The sequence below is a fragment of the Rhinopithecus roxellana genome, chromosome 8 (genome assembly GCF_007565055.1).
Source record: "Rhinopithecus roxellana isolate Shanxi Qingling chromosome 8, ASM756505v1, whole genome shotgun sequence".
NCBI lineage: Eukaryota > Metazoa > Chordata > Mammalia > Primates > Cercopithecidae > Rhinopithecus > Rhinopithecus roxellana.
This window is the reverse complement of record NC_044556.1, coordinates 42,751,230-42,771,254: the sequence shown is the minus strand read 5'-3', so window position 1 is coordinate 42,771,254 and position 20,025 is coordinate 42,751,230. Positions and strand designations below refer to the sequence as shown.

Here is a 20,025-nt window from a genome sequence, read left to right as displayed (position 1 = left end):
CTGCCGTACCCTCTCCCTCCTTCCTAGAAATCCTAACTCAGACAGACCCAGGCTATCTAGCCTGTTTAATTATATCTATATATTCATTATAAGAGCAATATAGGCAACTTATAGAAAATTCAAAAACTACAGAAAGACGCAGGGAAGAGAAAGAAATCACTTCTAGCACCATCATTTGGAGCGGAGGACAGAAGTAGCAAGAGGACACTTCTGTGAATGTTACTTGTTCTGAGAGTCACACGTGACGCTTCCCCACTGCCACCCGGCTGTCAGGGGTGCTGAGTCAGAGATTTGGGTCAGGAGGCAGAGGGCTGAGTGGGCGGGAGGGAAGGGGCGGTGCTGCCCACTCAGACTTTAGCAAGTATATTTTCTTATGGTCTTTATGAGTATTTCTTTGACCATTCTGCATACGGTGCTTTTAAAAGCGTAGTTAACACAGTGTTGTTCACAGGTTCTAGAGGAAATATATTTTGAAGCAGGGCTGTGACAGGCAATACTTGCCAATGGGTGGTTTATAATTAATCATTCCCTATTTTAAAAAATAGTGACTCAGTTTTAAAGATTCAGAAAACCATTACTCAAGTTCCTTGGCAGAGGAAGTGGCCATTATGTTGCTCCCTGCAGCTCTGCTTTTGTGGAAGAGGAAAAAAAAAGTATTTTTATTTGGTATTTCTCTGAGCTGCTCAGATACTTTGGCCATTGTGAGTGAGTGCAGGAGCAGAACAGCCCCTGCTATTGTTCAGGCTGGCCGCTAAACATGGCAAGAGCTTCCCGCCGAACTGGGGTAGGGGAAATGACCAGAAAGACATATTTACTGGATTTGGCAAAGGCAGAAGCAGAAAAGAGAGCTTCCTCTGGCTCCAGGAGTCTATTTCCTTGCCTCAGCGGGCTCCTCTGCCCCCCAGCCTGGGCCTGCCCATCGCACAACACGAGAGGGCACCACTTAGACCCCTTCACCGCAAACTGTGCTCCTGGGAGTTTTTGGTGCTGAGACCCTCCCTGTGGGTACCCCTAACGTGCCCTATATTCAACAAACATGCACTAAGCACCTACTGAGTTCTCTGATGAGTGATGACCAGGAGCTTCCAGTGTTGTCACCATGGTTGGAGAAGGGACCTTTTTATAGTTGAGGACTGTGCTGTGTGAAAAGTGCCAGTGATTGGATGAGCCGTGGTGGTGCTTGACCCCTGTCTTCGACCTTCATGCATCCTGCACTTGCGTCTGTTGCATGCTGGTGCTCCTAGACTGCCCTGTGAATTCTGATTTCTGCTAATCAGCTGAGGAAGGGATATTGCAAGCATTGCACTGGGAGCAGTTCTCTTTGGGCACTGTTTCCATCTTTGTTCCTGCAAGTTTGTCATTTGTGCAGGAACTTGAAGTCTGTGTTAGGCTTTATCTTGACAGCTGCTTTATCAAGTGGAAAATGGAAAAGTGGAAATATTGGTGCATCGATTAGAAGTGTTGTTGCATCTTCCATACATAACCGCATTCAGGCACTGATGGACTTCAAGATGTGGACTGGATGTGGTAAACTGCTGCCTCCATCAGGTGCCCACTGGAGTTCAACGCACTGTACCATGTGTTCAGTTGTGAAGGAAAAGGACACATGTCACACACACGCCAACACCAGCAGTTTCACTCTTAGGGAAGTTCCTGGGCAAGTGCACTGAGTCATGAGAAAGTTAATAGCCGCCCTCTTTGATATGGCAAAACACTGGGAATGACCCCAAACCTCCCTCAGTGAGAGAATGATAGGGTCACACAACAGAATATTACATAGCAGTGAAACTGAATTAACTATATATGTCAGTGAATCAGAGAAACGTATCAATGAGGCCGGGCCAGGTGGTCATGCCTGTAATCCCAACATTTTGGAGGCTCAGGTGGGAGGATTGCTTGAGGCCAGGAGTTTGAGACCAGCTCGGGCAATATAGTGAAACTTCATGTCTCAAAAAAAAAAAAAGAAAAGAAAAGAAAATAGCCAGGCATGGTAGCGTGTACCTGTAGTCCCAGCTACGTGGGAAGCTGAGGTGGGAGGATCAGTTGAGCCCAGGAATTTGAAGTTGCAGTGAACTGTAATTATGCCACTGTACTTCAGCCTGAGTGACAGAGTGAGACCCTGTTCCAAGAAAAAGAAAAAAAAAAAAAAAAAAAAGAGCAGCCAGGCACGATGCCTCATGCCTGTAATCCCAGCACTTTGGGAGGCTACGGCAGGAGGATGGCTTGAGGCCAGGAGTTAAAGACCAGCCTGGGCAATATATTGAGAACTTGTCTCTAGTAAAAATTAAAAAAATTAGCCAGGCATGGTGGTATGCACCTATAGTCCCAGTTACTCAGGAGGCTAAGGTGGGAGGATTGCTTGAGCCCAGGAGTTTGAGGTTGCAAAAAGCTATGATTGTGCCACTGCACTCTAGCCTGGGCAGCAGACTGAGACTCTGTATCACACACACACACACACACACACACACACACACACACACACACACACAAAGGAATTTCGAGAAAAGCACCAGCTGGGCGTGGTGGCTCATGCCTGTAATCCCAGCACTTTGGGAGGCAGAGGCGAGTGGATCACCTGAGATCAGGAGTTCAAGACCAGCTGACCAATATGGTGAAACCCCATCTCTACTAAAAATACAAAAAAAAAAAAAAAAAGTAGCCGGATGTGGTGGTATGTGCCTGTAGTCCCAACTACTTGGGAGTCTGAGACAGGAGAATTGCTTGAACATGGGAGGTTGAGGATGTAGTGAGCCGAGATCGCGCCACTGCACTCCAGCCTAGGTGACAGAGCTAGACTGTCCCTTCCCCCGCAAAAAAAAAAAAGAAAAAGAAAAAGAAAAGAGAAAAGCACATCATAGCAGAAGACTATATTCAAACCATTTATATGAAGCTCAAAAATGAAGCAAAGTTAAGAAAACTGTAGGGATCCAGGGGTAGTGAACCTGTTTTTAAAAGTTAAGTTGGTGGGCTCTCCTGGGTATTTTATGCTTCCTAAATGAACTTCTATGTATGTAGCTTTTACATACATTACACATATGCATTTGCATGGATTATGTAATATATTAAAAAACAATGTTTGCAATGCTAAAAATATATTGTTGAAAATTCTGTGTGAAAGCTATATTGTAGTTGGGGCTTTTTATAACCCTTTCAAGTCCTCTGGGCAGTAGCAGTCCATCCCTTATTGCCCTCAGTGGACTTCACCTTCTAGGGACTCAGATTTTTTTTTTTTGAGACAGAGTCTCACTCTATCACCCAGGCTGGAGAGCAGTGGCACGATCTCGACTCACTGCAACCTCCGCCTCCCAGGTTCAAGCGATTCTCCTGCCTCAGCCTCTTGAGTAGCTAGGATTACAGGTATGCGCCACCATGGCCAGCTAATTTTTGTGTTTTTATTAGAAATGGTGTTTCACCACGTTCGCCAGGCTAGTCTCGAACTCCTGACCTCAGGTGATCCACCCGCCTCAGCCTCCCAAAGTGCTGGGATTACAGGTGTGAGGCCCAGCTGGGACTCAGATTTTGCTGAGGACCAGGAGAGTACTGTGCACTGTGTCCTGGCCTTGCAGCAGCGAATGCTCTCCCATCTCTCAAGGGCAGGTCTCTGGGATGCCTGATTGTGTCTTCCTCGCCAGTGCCTGGCTGCTACAGCCTCCTCGAATGTTCATCAAACATAGGACTTGCTCACTCTGGGGGAAAGTAAGGCCATAGGGGTCTTAGGAACCTGCCCAAATTCCGCTGGCTGCATGGTGACAATTCAACCAGCTTTCTTACCCAAGGTCCAAGGCTCTGTTGGTGACCAGAGAAAACCTTAGATGACCGGCTGCCATGATGGCCTTGTATCTGTCCCTTTTCTGTCAGCCTCCGGGTAGAGGGTGCCAGGGAGGAGGACTCTGGCTCCAGGTGTTAAAGTAAGAGGGAAGTGTGAAGGGTATCTGTATAGCTAGGCAGGGCCCAATGCCAGGCAGAGCTATCTCTGCCCCTTTGATGTCTGTGTCTCTCTCCCTGGACTGTGGTCAGTAGCCAGTGTGGACTCCAACCTCACCAGCTTTGGGGGTGTTATCTGCCTGGGAGTCACTGATCATTACTCCCTCCTCTGACAGCCACCTTGGATGAGGTGAAAGGAAGGACAGTCTGCTAAGTATGAGATAACACCTCATAAACAAGAAGGGCTTTGCAGGCCAGGCAGGGAGCCTTGTGCTGCTTCTGAGTCCCAGGAGCATGGGCCAGGAGGTGAGGTCAGGCACTCAGCAGCTGCTGGTCCTTTCTAAAATCTTTGGCCAGATATATTGCTACTGCTTGCTAATAAATGGTTATGTATTTGGTTCGAAGGACCAAGTGTGCTTAGATGAAAACTGGCTGTGTTCCCTGGCCTCTGTTTCCTTAGCTGGTTGGACTAATTTGATTGATTGGTTAATAAATGAGTCCAAGGTGGTTGGGCTAATTTTTATCTTAGATTCTATGAATCTATAACTGCTACTCAAAAAAAGTGTACTTGTTCCTTTAATCTTTAATCTCCTTTTTCTTGAGTAGTAGAATACACCCATTTTTTTTTCAAGGGGTAGATAATGCATTTTGTTTTTTAACCTTCCAGTTTGGTCCCTAGAGTAAACACAGCATTGCTGTAGTAGATGTAGGGTAGTGGAGGGAGCGTGGAACAGGGAACCAGAAGCTCTGGTTTCTACCCCAGCTGTGCATCTGGGCCAGTCTCCTGATTCTTCTGTGCCTTGGTTGCCAACTGTACAACAGGCATTCTGCCATGAATACCCTGCGATTCGGAGGCCTCTTGTGTACATGTGCACTTGGGTGCCTGGCATTCATTCCTAAGGGCATCCATTTATTCACACATTCATCAAGCGCTCAGCAGGCCCCTGCCACGGGCCAGGCAACGTCCCGGGCACTGGAATGTAACGGAGAACAACAGAGCAGGGTGCCTATTCCTGTGGTGCTTGGAGTCTTGAGGGAAAGGGAGACACGGAATTGGTAATTACATGGCAGCATGTGGGTGACGTAGTGCAGTATGAGGGCCTAGTGCAGCCGAGGGACCGGAAACGATGTTTAGGCCAAGACCTGGAATAGGAGAAGTTGTCGAGGGGATGATGTGTGAAGAACAAGTGTGAGGAGGAGAGCTAGGGGAACTGAGGGGAGAGCTCCACACCTTCTAAGGAGTGGGGAGAGATGAGACCTCCAAGGACAGCAGGGCCCTGAAGGCCACGCTGAGGAGCTCGGACTTCATCCTGTGGATGGTGGCAGGCCCTTGAAAGGTTTTCTAATCCAGGGAGTGGGGCAGCCAGCTTCAGAAGGCTCTCCCAGGCAGCTGGATGGTGAGGACCAGGTTGGGGAGGCCACCAGGAGACTGCTGCCCTAATCCAGGCAGGGGTGACGGTAGCCTGGACCACTTCATGATTATCACTGAGGCCTCTCGTGGCTTCCTCAGACCAGAACGAAGCCCCTTCTTCAGTGGCTATGGGCTCACCGAGTGTCTTCTCCCTCTTCCAGAGGTGGCGAGAGGTGTGCTGACCAGTCTGCCAGGAGACAGCGTGACTCTGACCTGCCCAGGGGGAGAGCCGGAAGACAATGCCACTGTTCACTGGGTTCTCAGGAAGCCAGCTGCAGGCTCCCACCTCAGCAGATGGGCTGGCGTGGGAAGGAGGCTGCTGCTGAGGTCGGTGCAGCTCCATGACTCTGGAAACTATTCATGCTACCGGGCCGGCCGCCCGGCTGGGACTGTGCACTTGCTGGTGGATGGTGAGTTGTGCCTCAGAGCTCCTGGAGATAGTTCTCGTAAGAAATGAGGCTCTGTGCATTCCAGACAGTCCCTGTCTGAGCCTTCAGACTCTCGCCATTTCCTTGGCGCAAGAATTTTGGGGAAGGCCCACCAATGTCTGCCACCCAGATGCTGGCAAAGACAGCTGCTGGGTGGGAGCGTCTGACTGATGGGGAACATTGGCTTTGGGAGTTAGGACTTCCGGTGAACTGGTGAATAGCCTGGGGCCCGGAGTCAGGCAGCCTGGGTTTAAATCCTGCTCCTTCACATACAGCTTAACTTCTCCGCCCCTCAGTTTCATCTTTGGCAAAATAAGGTTAATTTTATTACCTTACCTTAGAGTTGTTGCAAAGGGGGTATATGTGAATTTGCCTATGTGTATGTATATATGTGTGTATCATACACATATGGTGCTAAAAAGTCTGTATAGCACATCCTAAGCTCTCAAATTAGCTATTCTTATTTTTTTTAGAATTAGCAAGTTCTTAGCTCCCTCACACGTAGATAAAGACTTGCTGGAACCAGTGCCCTGTGTGCCAAGCCCTATGCCAAGGCACTTTCTTCTTTATATCTCTTGTAATCCAGCAGCCTTGTCAGGGAAAGCAGGCTTATCATCATTGCCATCATCATTACATTATCATCAGTTTATTTTATACATGAGGAAACTGAAGAGCGGCTACGACTTGCCCAAGGCCACACAGCCAGGTCTGTGTGACTCCAAAGCCCTTTTTTTTCGATCATCCTATCTCCTCTTCAGACAAGTTGGCCGTGAGGTGCTTCCCTTCCCCTGTCCCGGATGCGTGTCCTAGACTGACATGAGGTCTTTGGTGTCCTTTAATTTCCAAGCTGCGATTCCGTTCATGTGTGGCCAAGTGTGGCCATGGTGTCTGGTCCTGACTGGCCCCAGGACTGGCCCCTAGCCATGCGTTCCCTTCAAGGGAGGCTGCCCTGCCTGCGAGGTCGGGTGTGCCCCAGGATCCCCGCCGGCCTGCTCACACCTGTGATGCTCTCCTTTCAGTTCCCCCCGAGGAGCCCCAGCTCTCCTGCTTCCGGAAGAGCCCCCTCAGCAACGTTGTTTGTGAGTGGGGTCCTCGGAGCACCCCATCTCCGACGACCAAGGCTGTGCTGTTGGTGAGGAAGTTGTAAGTATCTTGGGCTGAGCTGGGTGCACGTCGGCTCCCTCCTTTCCGAGGCCCCCAGAGAGGGGCTGGTTCAGGTGATTTCAAAACGTTATCATTAGGAAGTAATTCCTTCAGGCTGAGGAAGAGGAGATGAGAGGAAACTGAGATCTACATTTGACTGCCCCCTGAGCTGGGCACTGTGCTTGTGCTTGGAACCTTGCCCTATTCACTGTTATCAAAACAGCTATGGGAAGTGGGCGTTATTTTTCTCACTTAACAGATGGAGAGACTGAGGCCCAGAGACTGATTAATGGGTTTGGGTCACTTAACTAGTAAGTGGCTGTGCTGGGAATTCAGTCCCAGTCTGTCTGATTTCATTCAAAGTCCGAAGGTTGGCCGGGCGCGGTGGCTCAAGCCTGTAATCCCAGCACTTTGGGAGGCCGAGACGGGCGGATCACGAGGTCAGGAGATCGAGACCATCCTGGCTAACATGGTGAAACTCCGTCTCTACTAAAAATACAAAAAACTAGCCGGGCAACGTGGCGGGCGCCTGTAGTCCCAGCTACTTGGGAGGCTGAGGCAGGAGAATGGCGTGAACCCGGGAGGCGGAGCTTGCAGTGAGCTGAGATCCGGCCACTGCACTCCAGCCTGGGCGGCAGAGCCAGACTCCGTCTCAAAAAAAAGAAAAAGAAAAAGAAAAAAAAAAAAAGTCCGAAGGTTATGGGAGTTGCTCTGAAAAACATGCAAATGTCCCTAGGAGAGGGTATAACAGCCAGCCTCTTATCAGTGTCTGGGCCCTTGTGGGCATATCAGGCTATTTCCATGATAAAGGCACGAGAGAGAAAGTGGTGATGGGCGGGGGAGAGGGAGCTAGGGGCCATGGGGCGAGAAGTCACGCCTGCCTGAGGGTGCCTGAAGATCCCTGCATCATCACAGGAAGACGGGCTTAACGTGGGAGGACTTGGGATGGGTTCAGGCATGGATGTAGAGGAGGTAGAAGATGCTGAAAACAAATCTGCCTCTGCGGTTTTGCCGGTCTCCATCCCAGAGCCACAGTCTCCCCAGTCCAGAGGTTTACAATTGATTTTGAGCTGTCAGTCATCAGAATACAGTGGCAAGGAGGACACATTCCAAGACCCCTAGTGGATGCCTGAAATTGCAAATGGTGCTGAACCCTATATATACTATGTTTTTCTATAGATATGTACTGATGATAGTTTAATTTATAAGTTAGGTACAGTAAGAAGTTAACAATAATTAATAATAGCATAGAACAATGATAATAATATACTGTAATAACAGTTATGCAAATGTGGTCTCTCTCTCAAAATGTCTTATTACTGTACTCACCCTTCTTGTGATGATGTGAGGTCGTGAAATGCTTGCATGATGGGATGAAGTGAGGTGAATGATGTAGGCATTGTGACTTGGTGTTAGGCTACTAGGACTTTCTGACTATGTGTCAGAAGGAGGATCACCTGTTTTGGGTGACTCTGGATCACCGAGCCATGATGATGGCAGTGGATGTCAGGACGAGCGACGAGTAGCATGTACAGCGCGGGAATGCTGAACAAAGCGATGATTCACGTCCTGGGCGGGCCAGCATGAAATCTCATCACACTTCTCAGAACAGGGGGCAGTTTAAAACTTCCGAAGTGCTTATTTCTGGAATTTTCCATTTAATATTTTTGGACCGCAGTTGACCACAGGTAACCGAAATCTTGGAAAGCAAAACCTCAGATAAGGCAGGACTACTGTATCACAAAGCCAGAGCAGTGACTTCAACAGGGTGGTTCGGCTCCCACTTGGGTCTGTTTCCATAGAGTTACTGCGCCGCCTGGCAGTCATATTTTTGTTCTGCCCTCTATGATGAAAAGTGAGGATTACCCATCTGTGAGTGATGCAGCTGCCATTAGCACTGTCAGCTCATGCCCCAAGCCTGGGTAGCTTCACAGTCCAGCAAAGGATACGCCTTGTTTGTACCTCAAAGGCTTGTACCATAGACAGGATTAGGCAGGATAGAGACGGTGGCTGGCAGCTTCCCAGGCCAGCCTGTGGAAATCTCTGTCATGTCTGACACTTCAACTGAAATACTTTTTTTTTTTTTGAGATGGAGTTTCACTCTGTCGCCCAGGCTGGAGTGCAGTGGCATGATCTCGGCCCACTGCAACCTCCGCCTCCTGGGCTCAAGCGATTCTCCAGCCTCAGCCTCCTGAGTAGCTGAGATAACAGGCGCACGCCACCAAGCCCGGCTAATCTTTGTATTTTTAGTAGAGATGGTGTTTCACCATGTTAGCTGGGCTGGTCTCCTGACCTAGGGTGATCCACCTATTTTGGCCTCCAAAAGTGCTGGGATTACAGGCGTGAGCCACCGCACCCGGCTTAACTGGAATACTTTCCATGTTGATAGCAGGAGTGGGAGAGAGTGCGGTGTCCGTGTTGCAGTGCTTGTCCTCCTCCTGAGCAGCCTCGAGCCTTTGCTTCCATCTGCTTTGAAGAGTCAGCATGGCCACTGGGCACCTTTGAAGTGAGGAAAGAGCAGGGGAAGTGGCTGCGAGAGCCTCAGGGGGGCCCCAGCGTCCACTGAGGCCCCACCCGGACCTCAGGCCACTGCAGGGCCTGGAAGAGATAGGCCCCTGGAAAGGGATTACTGGGAGCTCTGCTTTTTCTCTTGTGTGTCTGCTTTCATACCCTGGACCAATTGCAGCACCATTCACTCCTTCTTCCACAGGCGTGGGTGAGTTCAGGCTCTCCCTTGGACCAGGCATGGTGCTGGGGCAGTGGGAGAGACACAGGCCAACAAGACTGAGCCCTGGCCCTCTGACCCCGCCTGGGCACACATGTAAAGCAGTCGGTGACCCTGCCTTTGTGGCTGGGTGGAAGCCTGGGTGGTGTTGAGGGGAGGAGGAAGGGGTTTTAACTCAGCCTGGAAAGGTTGGGTTTGTCCCATGTGCTGGACTCAGCAGGAGCCCAGGGTTCGAACCCAAGTCAGAGATGGCAGACTCGTCACCCCAGCCAGAGGGTGAGTGGCTGACGTGGCCTCATATCCCCACATGTGTCATAAGAGGGTGAAACCTCAGGTTTCCAGGCCAGGTGGGATGGTGACTGACTCACCTCGAATGTCTTCAGCCACCCAGAATTCTTTTCTGGACTCACCTGCCAGAACCCCTCTAGCACTTTTTGCGTCTCCGGAGTGGCATTTCTGCTGGGTGTCTAGTCATCTGAGGACAGATCTTTTTTGTTAGTGCCTTAAAGCCAGGGTGGGGCCTCTCAATTCATTTCTACATCCCGTACAGTGCCAAGAGCACAGGCCCAGCGGGAGACCAGAGCTGGCCAGCACACCAAGGCCTGAGTGACTGGCTGAGCCCTCCAGCCTAGCTCCCCTCACCCTTCGTGCCAGGCGCTAGGCTACATGTTTATATATATTTATAAATCCAGCTAGTTTCCTCATCTGTAGATTTTACATTTATTGCTCTTTTTTTTTTTTTTGAGATGGAGTCTCACTCTGTCGCCCAGGCTGGAGTGCAGTGGTGCGATCTCTGCTCATTGCAACCTCTGCCTCATGGGTTCATGCGATTCTTCTGCCTCAGCCTCCTGAGTAACTGGGACAGGCATGCGCCACCATGCCAGGCTAATTTTTTTTTTTTGTATTTTTAGTAGAGACAGGGTTTCATCGTATTGGCCAGGTTGGTCTCGAACTCCTGACCTCATGATCTGCCCTCCTTGCCCTCCCAAAGTGCTGGAATTACAGGCGTGAACCACCGCGCCCGGTCCTTATTTTTCAGTCTTAACAGAACCAGCCAGGCATGATGGCTTACGTGGTGCAACATGTTGCCAACAGCCTGGGCAACATGGTGAAACCCCATCTCTATTAAAAACACAAAAATTAGCCGGGCACACTGGGTAGGCTGAGGCAGGAGAATCTCTTGAACCTGGAGGTGGAGGTTGCAGTGAGCCGAGATTGCGCCACTGTACACCAGCCTGGGCGACACAGTGAGACTCCATCTCAAAAAAAAAAAAAAATAATAATAATCTTAACAGAACCCCTACGAGATAGGTAGTATTAATGTTCCTGTTTGTAAATGAGAAAAGAAGACTTAGAGGTACAGGGCTCATGAGTCTGGAGCTGGGATTCAAACCCCGGGATTCCACTTCCCTCTTCTCTCCCCTCTTGAGTCTGTGCGAAACTGACAGGCGAGCCCTGCCCTTGTTTTGTGTCTAACAGTCAGAACAGTCCGGCCGAAGACTTCCAGGAGCCGTGCCAGTATTCCCAGGAGTCCCAGAAGTTCTCCTGCCAGTTGGCAGTCCCGGAGGGAGACAGCTCTTTCTACATAGTGTCCATGTGCGTCGCCAGTAGTGTCGGGAGCAAGTTCAGCAAAACTCAGACCTTTCAGGGTTGTGGAATCTGTACGTAAGCTCTTCCCGCTCTCCAGCAGTTTCCTTCATTTTTGATTTAATCCTTCTTATCGACTTCTCAGAGGGGCAGGGAAGGGGTGGTTGAGGGATTTGGTGAGTTGGTGGCTTTTGGGCGTTGCTTGCCGGGAGGTGTGGCAATGATGAAGCAGGCCCTTGTGGAGCTGTGCCTGGGGAGTGAACGGGGCTGGGTGGGGCCCTGCCTGCTGGGAACTCAGCCTACATGGGCTTCTCTACCCTATATTTGCTGCTGCATAGGAGCCATGGTCCCTTTTCCCACAGTGCAGCCTGATCCGCCTGCCAACATCACAGTCACGGCCGTGGCCAGAAACCCCCGCTGGCTCAGTGTCACCTGGCAAGACCCCCACTCCTGGAACTCATCTTTCTATAGACTACGGTTTGAGCTCAGATATCGGGCTGAACGGTCAAAGACATTCACAACGTGGATGGTAAATTTATGTTTTACTTCTGGTCAGAGAGGTGCCCCCAGATGCTTAGGCATAGTAGAAAGGGTACTAGAGGCCAGGCATGGTGGCTCACGCCTGTAATCCCAGCACTTTGGGAGGCCAAGGTGGGCGGATCACGTGAGGTCAGGAGTTGGAGACCAGCCTGGCCAACATGGTGAAATGCCGTCTCTACTAAAATTAGAAAAAATTAGCCAGGCGTGGTGGTGCACGCCTGTAATCCCAGCCACTCGGGGGCTGAGACAGGAGAATCCCTTGAACCCGGGAGGTGGAGGTTGTGGTGAGTGGAGATCACACCACTGCACTCCAGCCTGGGTGACAGAATGAGACTCCATCTCAAAGAAAGAAAGAAAGAAAGCAAGAAAGCAGAGTACTAAAAAGAAAACCATAGGCTCTAGGTCCTGCTTCAAAACTGGCCGCCTTCGTTGCTTTGGATAAATGTTTTAACTTTCTGAGCCTTGGTGACATATCATTTATTAAATGAGAAGGATAATCTAGGCCAGTCTCCTCTTCCCAGGCTTGCCTGTGAGGAGAGCAATGTGGGAAGAGATTTGGGCTATAAACATGTCAAGCATTGTGGCTTGCAGGATTCTGTAGTGCATGGGTGGGGCAGCTTCCGTGGGCCCTGAGGGCAACCCCCTCACTAGTGGAGCCTCCGGGGTGGTGGGAGCCTCTAGAGGCCTCTGCCAGCTGAAGCACAGGGCTGGTCAAGGCACCAACCCACTGGGGAGATGCCTGCCCAGCATCACCCTGGACCCCTCCCCAGAGTCACTGTGCCCCCGCTCTCAGGTCAAGGACCTCCAGCATCACTGTGTCATCCACGACGCCTGGAGCGGCCTGAGGCACGTGGTGCAGCTTCGTGCCCAGGAGGAGTTTGGGCAAGGCGAGTGGAGCGAGTGGAGCCCGGAGGCCATGGGCACGCCTTGGACAGGTACTGGGTTGGGCACTGAGGAAGGAAGGGGTGTTTCAACTCTGTCATTGCATCAGGTATCCATTGCTATCTGACAAGTCGCCTCAAAACTAGTAGCTTAGGCCAGGTGCGTTGGCTCACACCTGTAATCCCAGCATTTTGGGAGGGAGGCTGAGGCGGGTGGATTGCCTGAGGTCAGGAGTTCGAGACCAGCCTGGCCAATGTGGTGAAACCCCCGTCTCTACTAAAAATACAAAAAATTAGCTGGACATGGTGGCAGTTGCCTATAATCCCAGCTACTCAGGAGGCTGAGGCAGGAGAATCTCTTGAACCCGGGAGGCAGAGGTCGCAGTGAGCCGAAATCACGACATTGCACTCCAGCCTGGACGACAAGAACGAAACTCCGTCTCAAAAGAAACAAACAGCTAGCGGCTTAAAACGGCAATCATTTATCTGCTTGAGATTCCAAAAATACAGTCAGTTAAGCAGCTCTTCTGCTGGTCTTGCCTGAATCAGGAATGCAGCTGCCATCAGATTGAGATGATCTGAGGTGGCCTTGGTCACATGTCTGACGATGGTGCTGGCTGGTGGCCCCGGCCCTTGGTTCTCCCTGTGGCTTCTCATCCCGCCACCGCTGGAGGGATGCGAAGTTAGCCGTATTTAATCTAGGGCAGTCACTCATGCTTTTTATTTTTTTCAAATGTTAAAGGTAATAATAATTGCCATTTGAGGACTGTTGAAATTAGCATGTTTGTTGTAGAACATGAAAAATTCCAGAAAAATATGAAGAATAATTATCACCAGTAGTTTTACTCCCTAGAGAAAACCAGTGAGATCATGCTAGTATGCTGCTTTCCTTTTTCTAGGTGCATGTATGTGTGTGTGTATTTATATGTATAAACATAATATTCCCCATGTTGTCAATTACATTTGGAAACTTATTTAGTAACTGTATCATCAATATATATTTTTAAAAACCCCATGGAAATTTTTTTAAACTTAAATTTTTTTTTTTTTGGAGACAGGGTTTCTCCTTGTTACCCAGGATGGAGTACAGCAGTGCAATCGCAGGTCACTGCAACCTCTGCCTCCTGGGTTCAAGCAATCCTCCTGCCTCAGTCTCCTAAGTAGCTGGGACCACAGGCATGTGCCACCATGCCTGGCTAATTAAAAAAAAATTTTTTTTTTTGGCCGGGCGCGGTGGCTCAAGCCTGTAATCCCAGCACTTTGGGAGGCCGAGACGGGCGGATCACGAGGTCAGGAGATCGAGATCATCCTGGCGAACACGGTGAAACCCCGTCTTTACTAAAAAATACAAAAAACTAGCCGGGTGAGGTGGCGGGCGCCTGTAGTCCCAGCCACTCGAGAGGCTGAGGCAGGAGAATGGCGTGAACCTGGGAGGCGGAGCTTGCAGTGAGCTGAGATCCGGCCACTGCACTCCAGCTTGGGCGACAGAGCGAGACTCCGTCTCAAAAAAAAAAAAAAAAAAATTTTTTTTGTAGAGACAGGGTTTCACCATGTTGCCCAGGCTGTTCTTGAACTCCTGGCCTCAAACTATCCACCAGCCTCAGACTCCCAAAGTGCTGGGATTACTGGTGTGAGCCACCGCACCTGGCTAAACTTTAAAAAAAAAAAATTTTTTTTTTTTTTGAGACGGAGTCTCACTCTGTCACCCAGGCTGGAGTGCAGTGATGTGATCTTGGCTCACTGCAAACTCTCCCTCCGGGGTTCACACCATTCTCCTGCCTCAGCCTTCTGAGTAACTGGGACTATAGGCGCACGCTACCACGCCCAGCTAATTTTTGTATTTTTTAGTAGAGATGGGGTTTCACTATGTTGGCCAGGCTGCTCTTGAACTCCTGACCTCGTGATCCACCCGTCTCAGCCTCCTAAAGTGCTGGGATTACAGGTGTGAGCCACCGTGCCCGGCCTAAACTTTTAAAATTGTAATCAAATTAATATATGCACGTGGCAAAGAAGTAATAAACAGCTTATAACATTGAGCAGTGGTCCCTTGTCCCATGCCTTCCATTTCTAGTCCTGCTTTCTAAGGAAGTTGCTTGACTCTTTCTGTTTCTAGTTCCTCTGTTGGTGCCCTCCTTAACTCTAAACAACAAGCTTATATGACTTTTTTTTCTTTTCCTGATAAAACCACTTGAGACATTATCTATCAACACCCTGCTATGAAAGGTTAGGATTTAGCAGACCTAGAATGCAGGAATCTCCTGACCACAATCCAGAGAGTGGTCAGCCAGCCTCTGCTTGAATGCTTCCAGAGCCAGAGAGCTTACTACCTCTTGTAGCACTGTTTTATTATTCCCAGTGTTTTTGTTGTAGAATGGCCTCCTGGCTCACTTTGGGGTCAAATGTTTCTAGCCCTGTGGCATAGTTGAACCAAATTAATCATTCTTAAATAACTCGCAGTTAGGAAAAAAAAAAGAGTGAGATACCCATATATTTGAGTAAGTATGGATAAAAAGGAAAAGGCAGAATTGACATCAGTCCCATCCCTACCCCTGCCACTTTCTCCCAGCCCTGGCCCCAGGGAGAGAAGGCTTTTATCTATCAGCTGCACATTCTTCTGCCAGATTGGATGGTGTGGGGTGATGGCTGTTTCTCCTGGCTGGCTTTGTTCTACGGGGTCCTTGTCCCTTGTCTTTCTTGTCCTGGGAAGAGCCAGAGGAGTAGGCTGGGGCTTAGGGTGTAATCCTAGTTGGATGCAGTAATATCAAGTACAAGCTTCCATCTTTGTTGGCACTTTCCCTGTTCATCAAGAACAGGAGGCAGCTTTCTACTGGGCCCTCTCCTCAAAAGTTTTTTTCCTGCTCAGGCCTGGACAAGGAGTGGGGCCTAACTACTGTATCTTAGACCATTTTAATAAATCAGTGCATCCTTCAGGGTAGATCATATTGACCTGCCCATGGTTTTCTTTGATTTGTGTATACTTTGAGCCAAATACACTGATTTATCTGAATGCTGGACATCAGTGTGGCTTTGGGGGCCTTTTTAAGCGGGGGGAAAATCAGCTCTAACATCGTGCAGAGGAATAGGAATTCCAGATATAGGCTGACCCCTATTTTACCTTTTATTCCAACCGCTTAGTTTAGATAGTCACAAGCAGCTTGAAGCAATCTCATTTTGTTAGAAAGTTTCTTCGTCTAAAAATTTTCAAATTGTAAAATATACGTAATATAATATTTACCATTTATATTATTATTATTATTTTTTGAGATGGAGTCTTGCTCTGTCATCCAGGCTAGAGTGCAGTGGCGTGATCTCAGCTCAATGCAACCTCCACCTCCCGGGTTCAAACAATTCTCCTATCTCAGCGTCCCGAGTAGCTGGGACTACAGGCACCCGCCAACGTGCCTGGCTAATTTTTGTATTTTTAGTGGAGATGGGGTTTCACCATATTGGTCAGGCTGGTCTTGAACCCCTGATCTCAGGTGATTCACCCACCTCAGCCTCCCAAAGTGCTGGGATTACAGGCATGAGCCACCACACCCTGCCCATTTATATTATTTTTAAGTGTACAGCTCTGTGGCATTAAGTATCGTTGTGTAACCATCACCACTTTACTTCTCCAGGACTTTTTTCATCTTGTAAAATTGAAACTCAGAATCTGTTAAACAGTAACTCTCCTTTCACCCACTCCTTCCCCCAGCTCATGGCAACCACCATTCTACTTGCTTTCTCTGTGAGTTTGACTACTCCAGGTACTTCAGTTGCCTGACTGCTTGCTTGCTTGCATGCCTGCCTTCCTGCCTGCGTTTGCCTCTTTCTCTCTCTCTCTCTTTTTTTTTTTTTTTTTTTTTTGAGACTGAGTCTCACTCTGTCGCCCACCCAGGCTGGAGTGCACTGTCATGATCTTGGCTCACTGCAACCTCTGCCTCCTGGGTTCAAGCAATTCTCCAGCCTCAGCCTCTTGAGTAGCTGGGATTACAGGCGTCTGCCACCACGCCTGGCTAATTTTTTTATTTTTAGTAGAGATGGGGTTTCACCATGTTGGCCAGGCCGCTCTTGAATTCCTGACCTCAGGTGATCCGTCCGCCTTGGCCTTCCAAAGTGCTGAGATTACAGGCGTGAGCCACTGCGCCTGGCCCTCTCCCTCCCTCTTTTTCTTTCTTTTTTCTTTTCTTTTCTTTTTTTTTTTTTTTTTTTTTGAGATAGGTTCTCCCTCTATCACCCAGGCTGGGGTGCAGTGGTGTGCGATCATGCTCACTGCAGCCTTGACCTCCTGGGCTCAAGAAATCCTCCCACTTCAGCCTCCCAAATAGCTGGGACTACAGGTATGCACCACCATGCCTGGCTAATTTTTGTATTTTGTATAGAGACAAGGTTTCACCATGTTGCCCAGGCTGCACTCTAGGTACTTCAAATAAGTGGAATCAGAGACTATTTGTCTTTTGGTTACTGACTTATTTCACTTAGCATAATATCCTCAAGATTTATTCATGTTATAACATGTGTCAGACTTTCCTCCCTTTTTAAGGCTGGATAATATTCCATTGTGTAGAGATACCATCTTTTGTTGATTCATTCATTCGTCAGGGGACACTGGGTTTGCTTCCCCATTTTGATTGTTGTGCATAATGCTGCTATAAACATGGGTGTGAAATATCTGTTTAGATTCCTGCTTTCAGTTCTTTTGTGTGTATATACTCAGAAGTATATTTGTGGCATCATTTGGTAATTCTAATTTTAAATTTTAATGGAAATGCCATGCCGTTTTCCACAGTGGCTGCACGATTTTACACTTACACTAGAGTGTATAAGGGTTCCAGTTTCTCCACATCCTTACCAACACTTATTATTTTTCATTTAGCTGCAGTAGTCCTCCTTATGGATGTGAAGTGTTATCTCATTGTGGTTTTGATTTGCATTTCCCTAATGATTGATGTCTTTTTTGAGACAGAGTCTCACTCTGTCACCCAGTCCAGAGTGCAGTGGGGCGATCTTGGCTCACTACAACCTCCACCTCCTGGGTTCAAGTGATTTTCGTGCCTCAGCTTCCCGAGTAGTTGGGAGTGGCGTGCACCACCCAGCTAATTTTTGTATTTTTAGCAGAGATGGGGTTTTGCCGTGTTGGCGAGGCTGCTCTCAAACTCCTGACCTCAAGTGAGCCGCCCGTCTAGGCCTCTCAAAGTACCGGCATTACAGGCGTGAGCCACCACGCCCAGGCTGAGCATCTTTTCATGTGCTTCTTGGCCATTCATGTATCTTTGGAGAAATATCTATTCATATAGAAAGTTCTTTCTTAGGTGAACCTAACTCTGGCCTCACTGGCCCTTGCTCTGTCCTCAGGGATAACCGATGACAAATTTCCTAGTCTGCTCTCTCTAAATTCTTTTGGAGTTCCCAGACTTGCATCTGCTTGGGCTCCTCTTCCCAAGCTGTTACATGGAGTGGTCTGTGAATTCTTTACCTGTCTGGCCCCCTTCCTCTGAATCTGGTCTCATTTGTGGATGTCCCTCGTTAAGTTGCTGACACCCTCCCTCTATTGGAAGATGGTGTCGTGGGGGCTGTCTGGTCAGCACTGGGTATGGTCTTCACTTTCCAGCCTCGGGTGGACATACTTCTGTGGCATAGACACAGCTTCTGTGGGAGCTCAGTCGGTTTCTTCTCACATAAGGAGCGGAAGACTTTGAGCCCTCCACCCTATACATATGTGGTTTGAGGCAGGGGAAGTCTTCAAAACCCAGTGGTGAATACATCCAAGAAAGAAACCTGCTGTTCCCCTCTCTGCTGAGGGCAGAGCAAGAGGAACTTGGATGATTCTGATGCAAGAGGGGGATTCAGGTTGGAAATTGGCAGACAGTTCTGAAAAATAAGAGGAAGGTTAGAACACTAGGTGAGGTGTTATGGACCACAGTTGTTTGGCTGTTAGGGATGCGTCAGTGTACTAGACACTGTATCACCGTGTGGGGTGAGCTTACCCACCACAAGGACCTTCAGCTCTCAAGGCCCAGACAGACAGGATGCACCTGCCTCCCAGCCTAGGTGTGGGAGGGGTGGCCTTTGGGAGACACAGAGGTCCTGGGAAGCACCTGGGAGTCAGGTTTTATGACCTTGGTAAAGTTAGTTCAGCTCTCAGAGCCTCAGTCTTGTCATCTGTAAAGTAGGGATGATAGCACCAATCTTGTTCCTTTCAGAGAGTTTTTGTGAGTCTGATGAAAAAATATTCTTTAGAAATGCTAAAGCATACTGCACATGTAAGGAGATCAGCAATTACAGGACAGTGCTACTTCTTGGGAGGAGGAGAGTGGGACCAGAGGCATCCCAGAATCAGTATCCTGGAGGCCATCCTGAACTCACTGCGTTAGAATGTGGAGGAGGAAATGGAGTGGGCGGTTTGAGAAAGCTTTCCTGGTGGTTTTAGTATGTGCCTGAGGGGGCTGGAGGAGGGCGCATGCCCCACCGTAGTATATCTAACATGTAATAGATGGTGCTTACAGCGCGATAAGGCTGTAAGCAGACTGTTTTGTAGGGGCAGTTTAGAGATAGCAGGAAAAGCTTCATGGAGGAGGTGACAATTGAATTGTGTCTTGAAGGATGTGTAGGAGGGTCCCAGATAGAAAATGGGGATTGTAGGCAGAGGGAACAGCAGGCACAAAGGCACGGAACTGTGAGCAAGGGGAGGGTGGAAGGGAGCTGCTTGGTGAGGCTGACAGATGTGTGGGTGGGTGGTCTGAGTGGGACAGGTGGAGGCCAGCCTTGGTGGGCCCCTGTAGGAGTGGAAGTGGAATGCCATAGAGGGGGGCTCTGGAGTCTGGACTTCAGCAGGTGCTGAAGGTGCCCTTGAGGCTGGGGCTTGGCCCCCGCACAGACTGCAGCCCAGGACAGCCTTTTGCATGAAGTTGGGGGTCCCAGAGTCACTCTGTCGTAGCCCTGCTTTGGCCAGCAAGGCCAGGTCACGTCTGTTAGCACCTGCAGTGGCGGTTCATGGAAATTGTGCAGGCTGGTACCCGTGGACAGGGCTCATGGTCGGCGGCTTTCTCTCAAGCGGGAGTTCTGAATTTATTCTCTCCTGATAGGAGTTCTCCCTGTCACATCAACATTGAGTCTGGGGAAACCACAAAATCATTTTCCTCTTTTTTTTTTTTTTTTTTTTTTTTTTTAGAGATGGGATCTCACTCTGTTGCCCAAGCCGGAGTGCAGTGGTATAATCATAGCTCACTCCAGCCTTGAACTCCTGCCTCAGCCTCTGAGTAGCTAGCACTATAGGCATGCATCACGATGCCCGGCTAATTTTTTAAAAAATGTTTTACAGAGATGAGGTCACCCTATGTTGCACAGGCTTTGAGTGATCCTCCTGCCTCGGCCTCCCAAAGCTCTGGGATTGATAGCCATGAG

The 20,025-nt window shown here is 49.1% G+C and overlaps 1 protein-coding gene across 2 annotated transcripts in view; it reads left to right on the top strand.

Annotated features, from left to right (window-relative positions):
* The window catches only part of IL6R (interleukin 6 receptor), a 73,836-nt gene that overhangs the window by 16,885 nt on the left and 36,926 nt on the right, over nucleotides 1-20,025 (top strand). For both annotated transcript variants that reach the window (XM_030937204.1, XM_030937203.1), the window contains exons 2-6: nucleotides 5,497-5,745; nucleotides 6,783-6,906; nucleotides 11,111-11,292; nucleotides 11,581-11,747; nucleotides 12,552-12,693. In XM_030937204.1, the coding sequence (XP_030793064.1) occupies nucleotides 5,497-5,745; nucleotides 6,783-6,906; nucleotides 11,111-11,292; nucleotides 11,581-11,747; nucleotides 12,552-12,693 (864 nt within the window). The remainder of the gene's footprint in view (nucleotides 1-5,496; nucleotides 5,746-6,782; nucleotides 6,907-11,110; nucleotides 11,293-11,580; nucleotides 11,748-12,551; nucleotides 12,694-20,025) is intronic.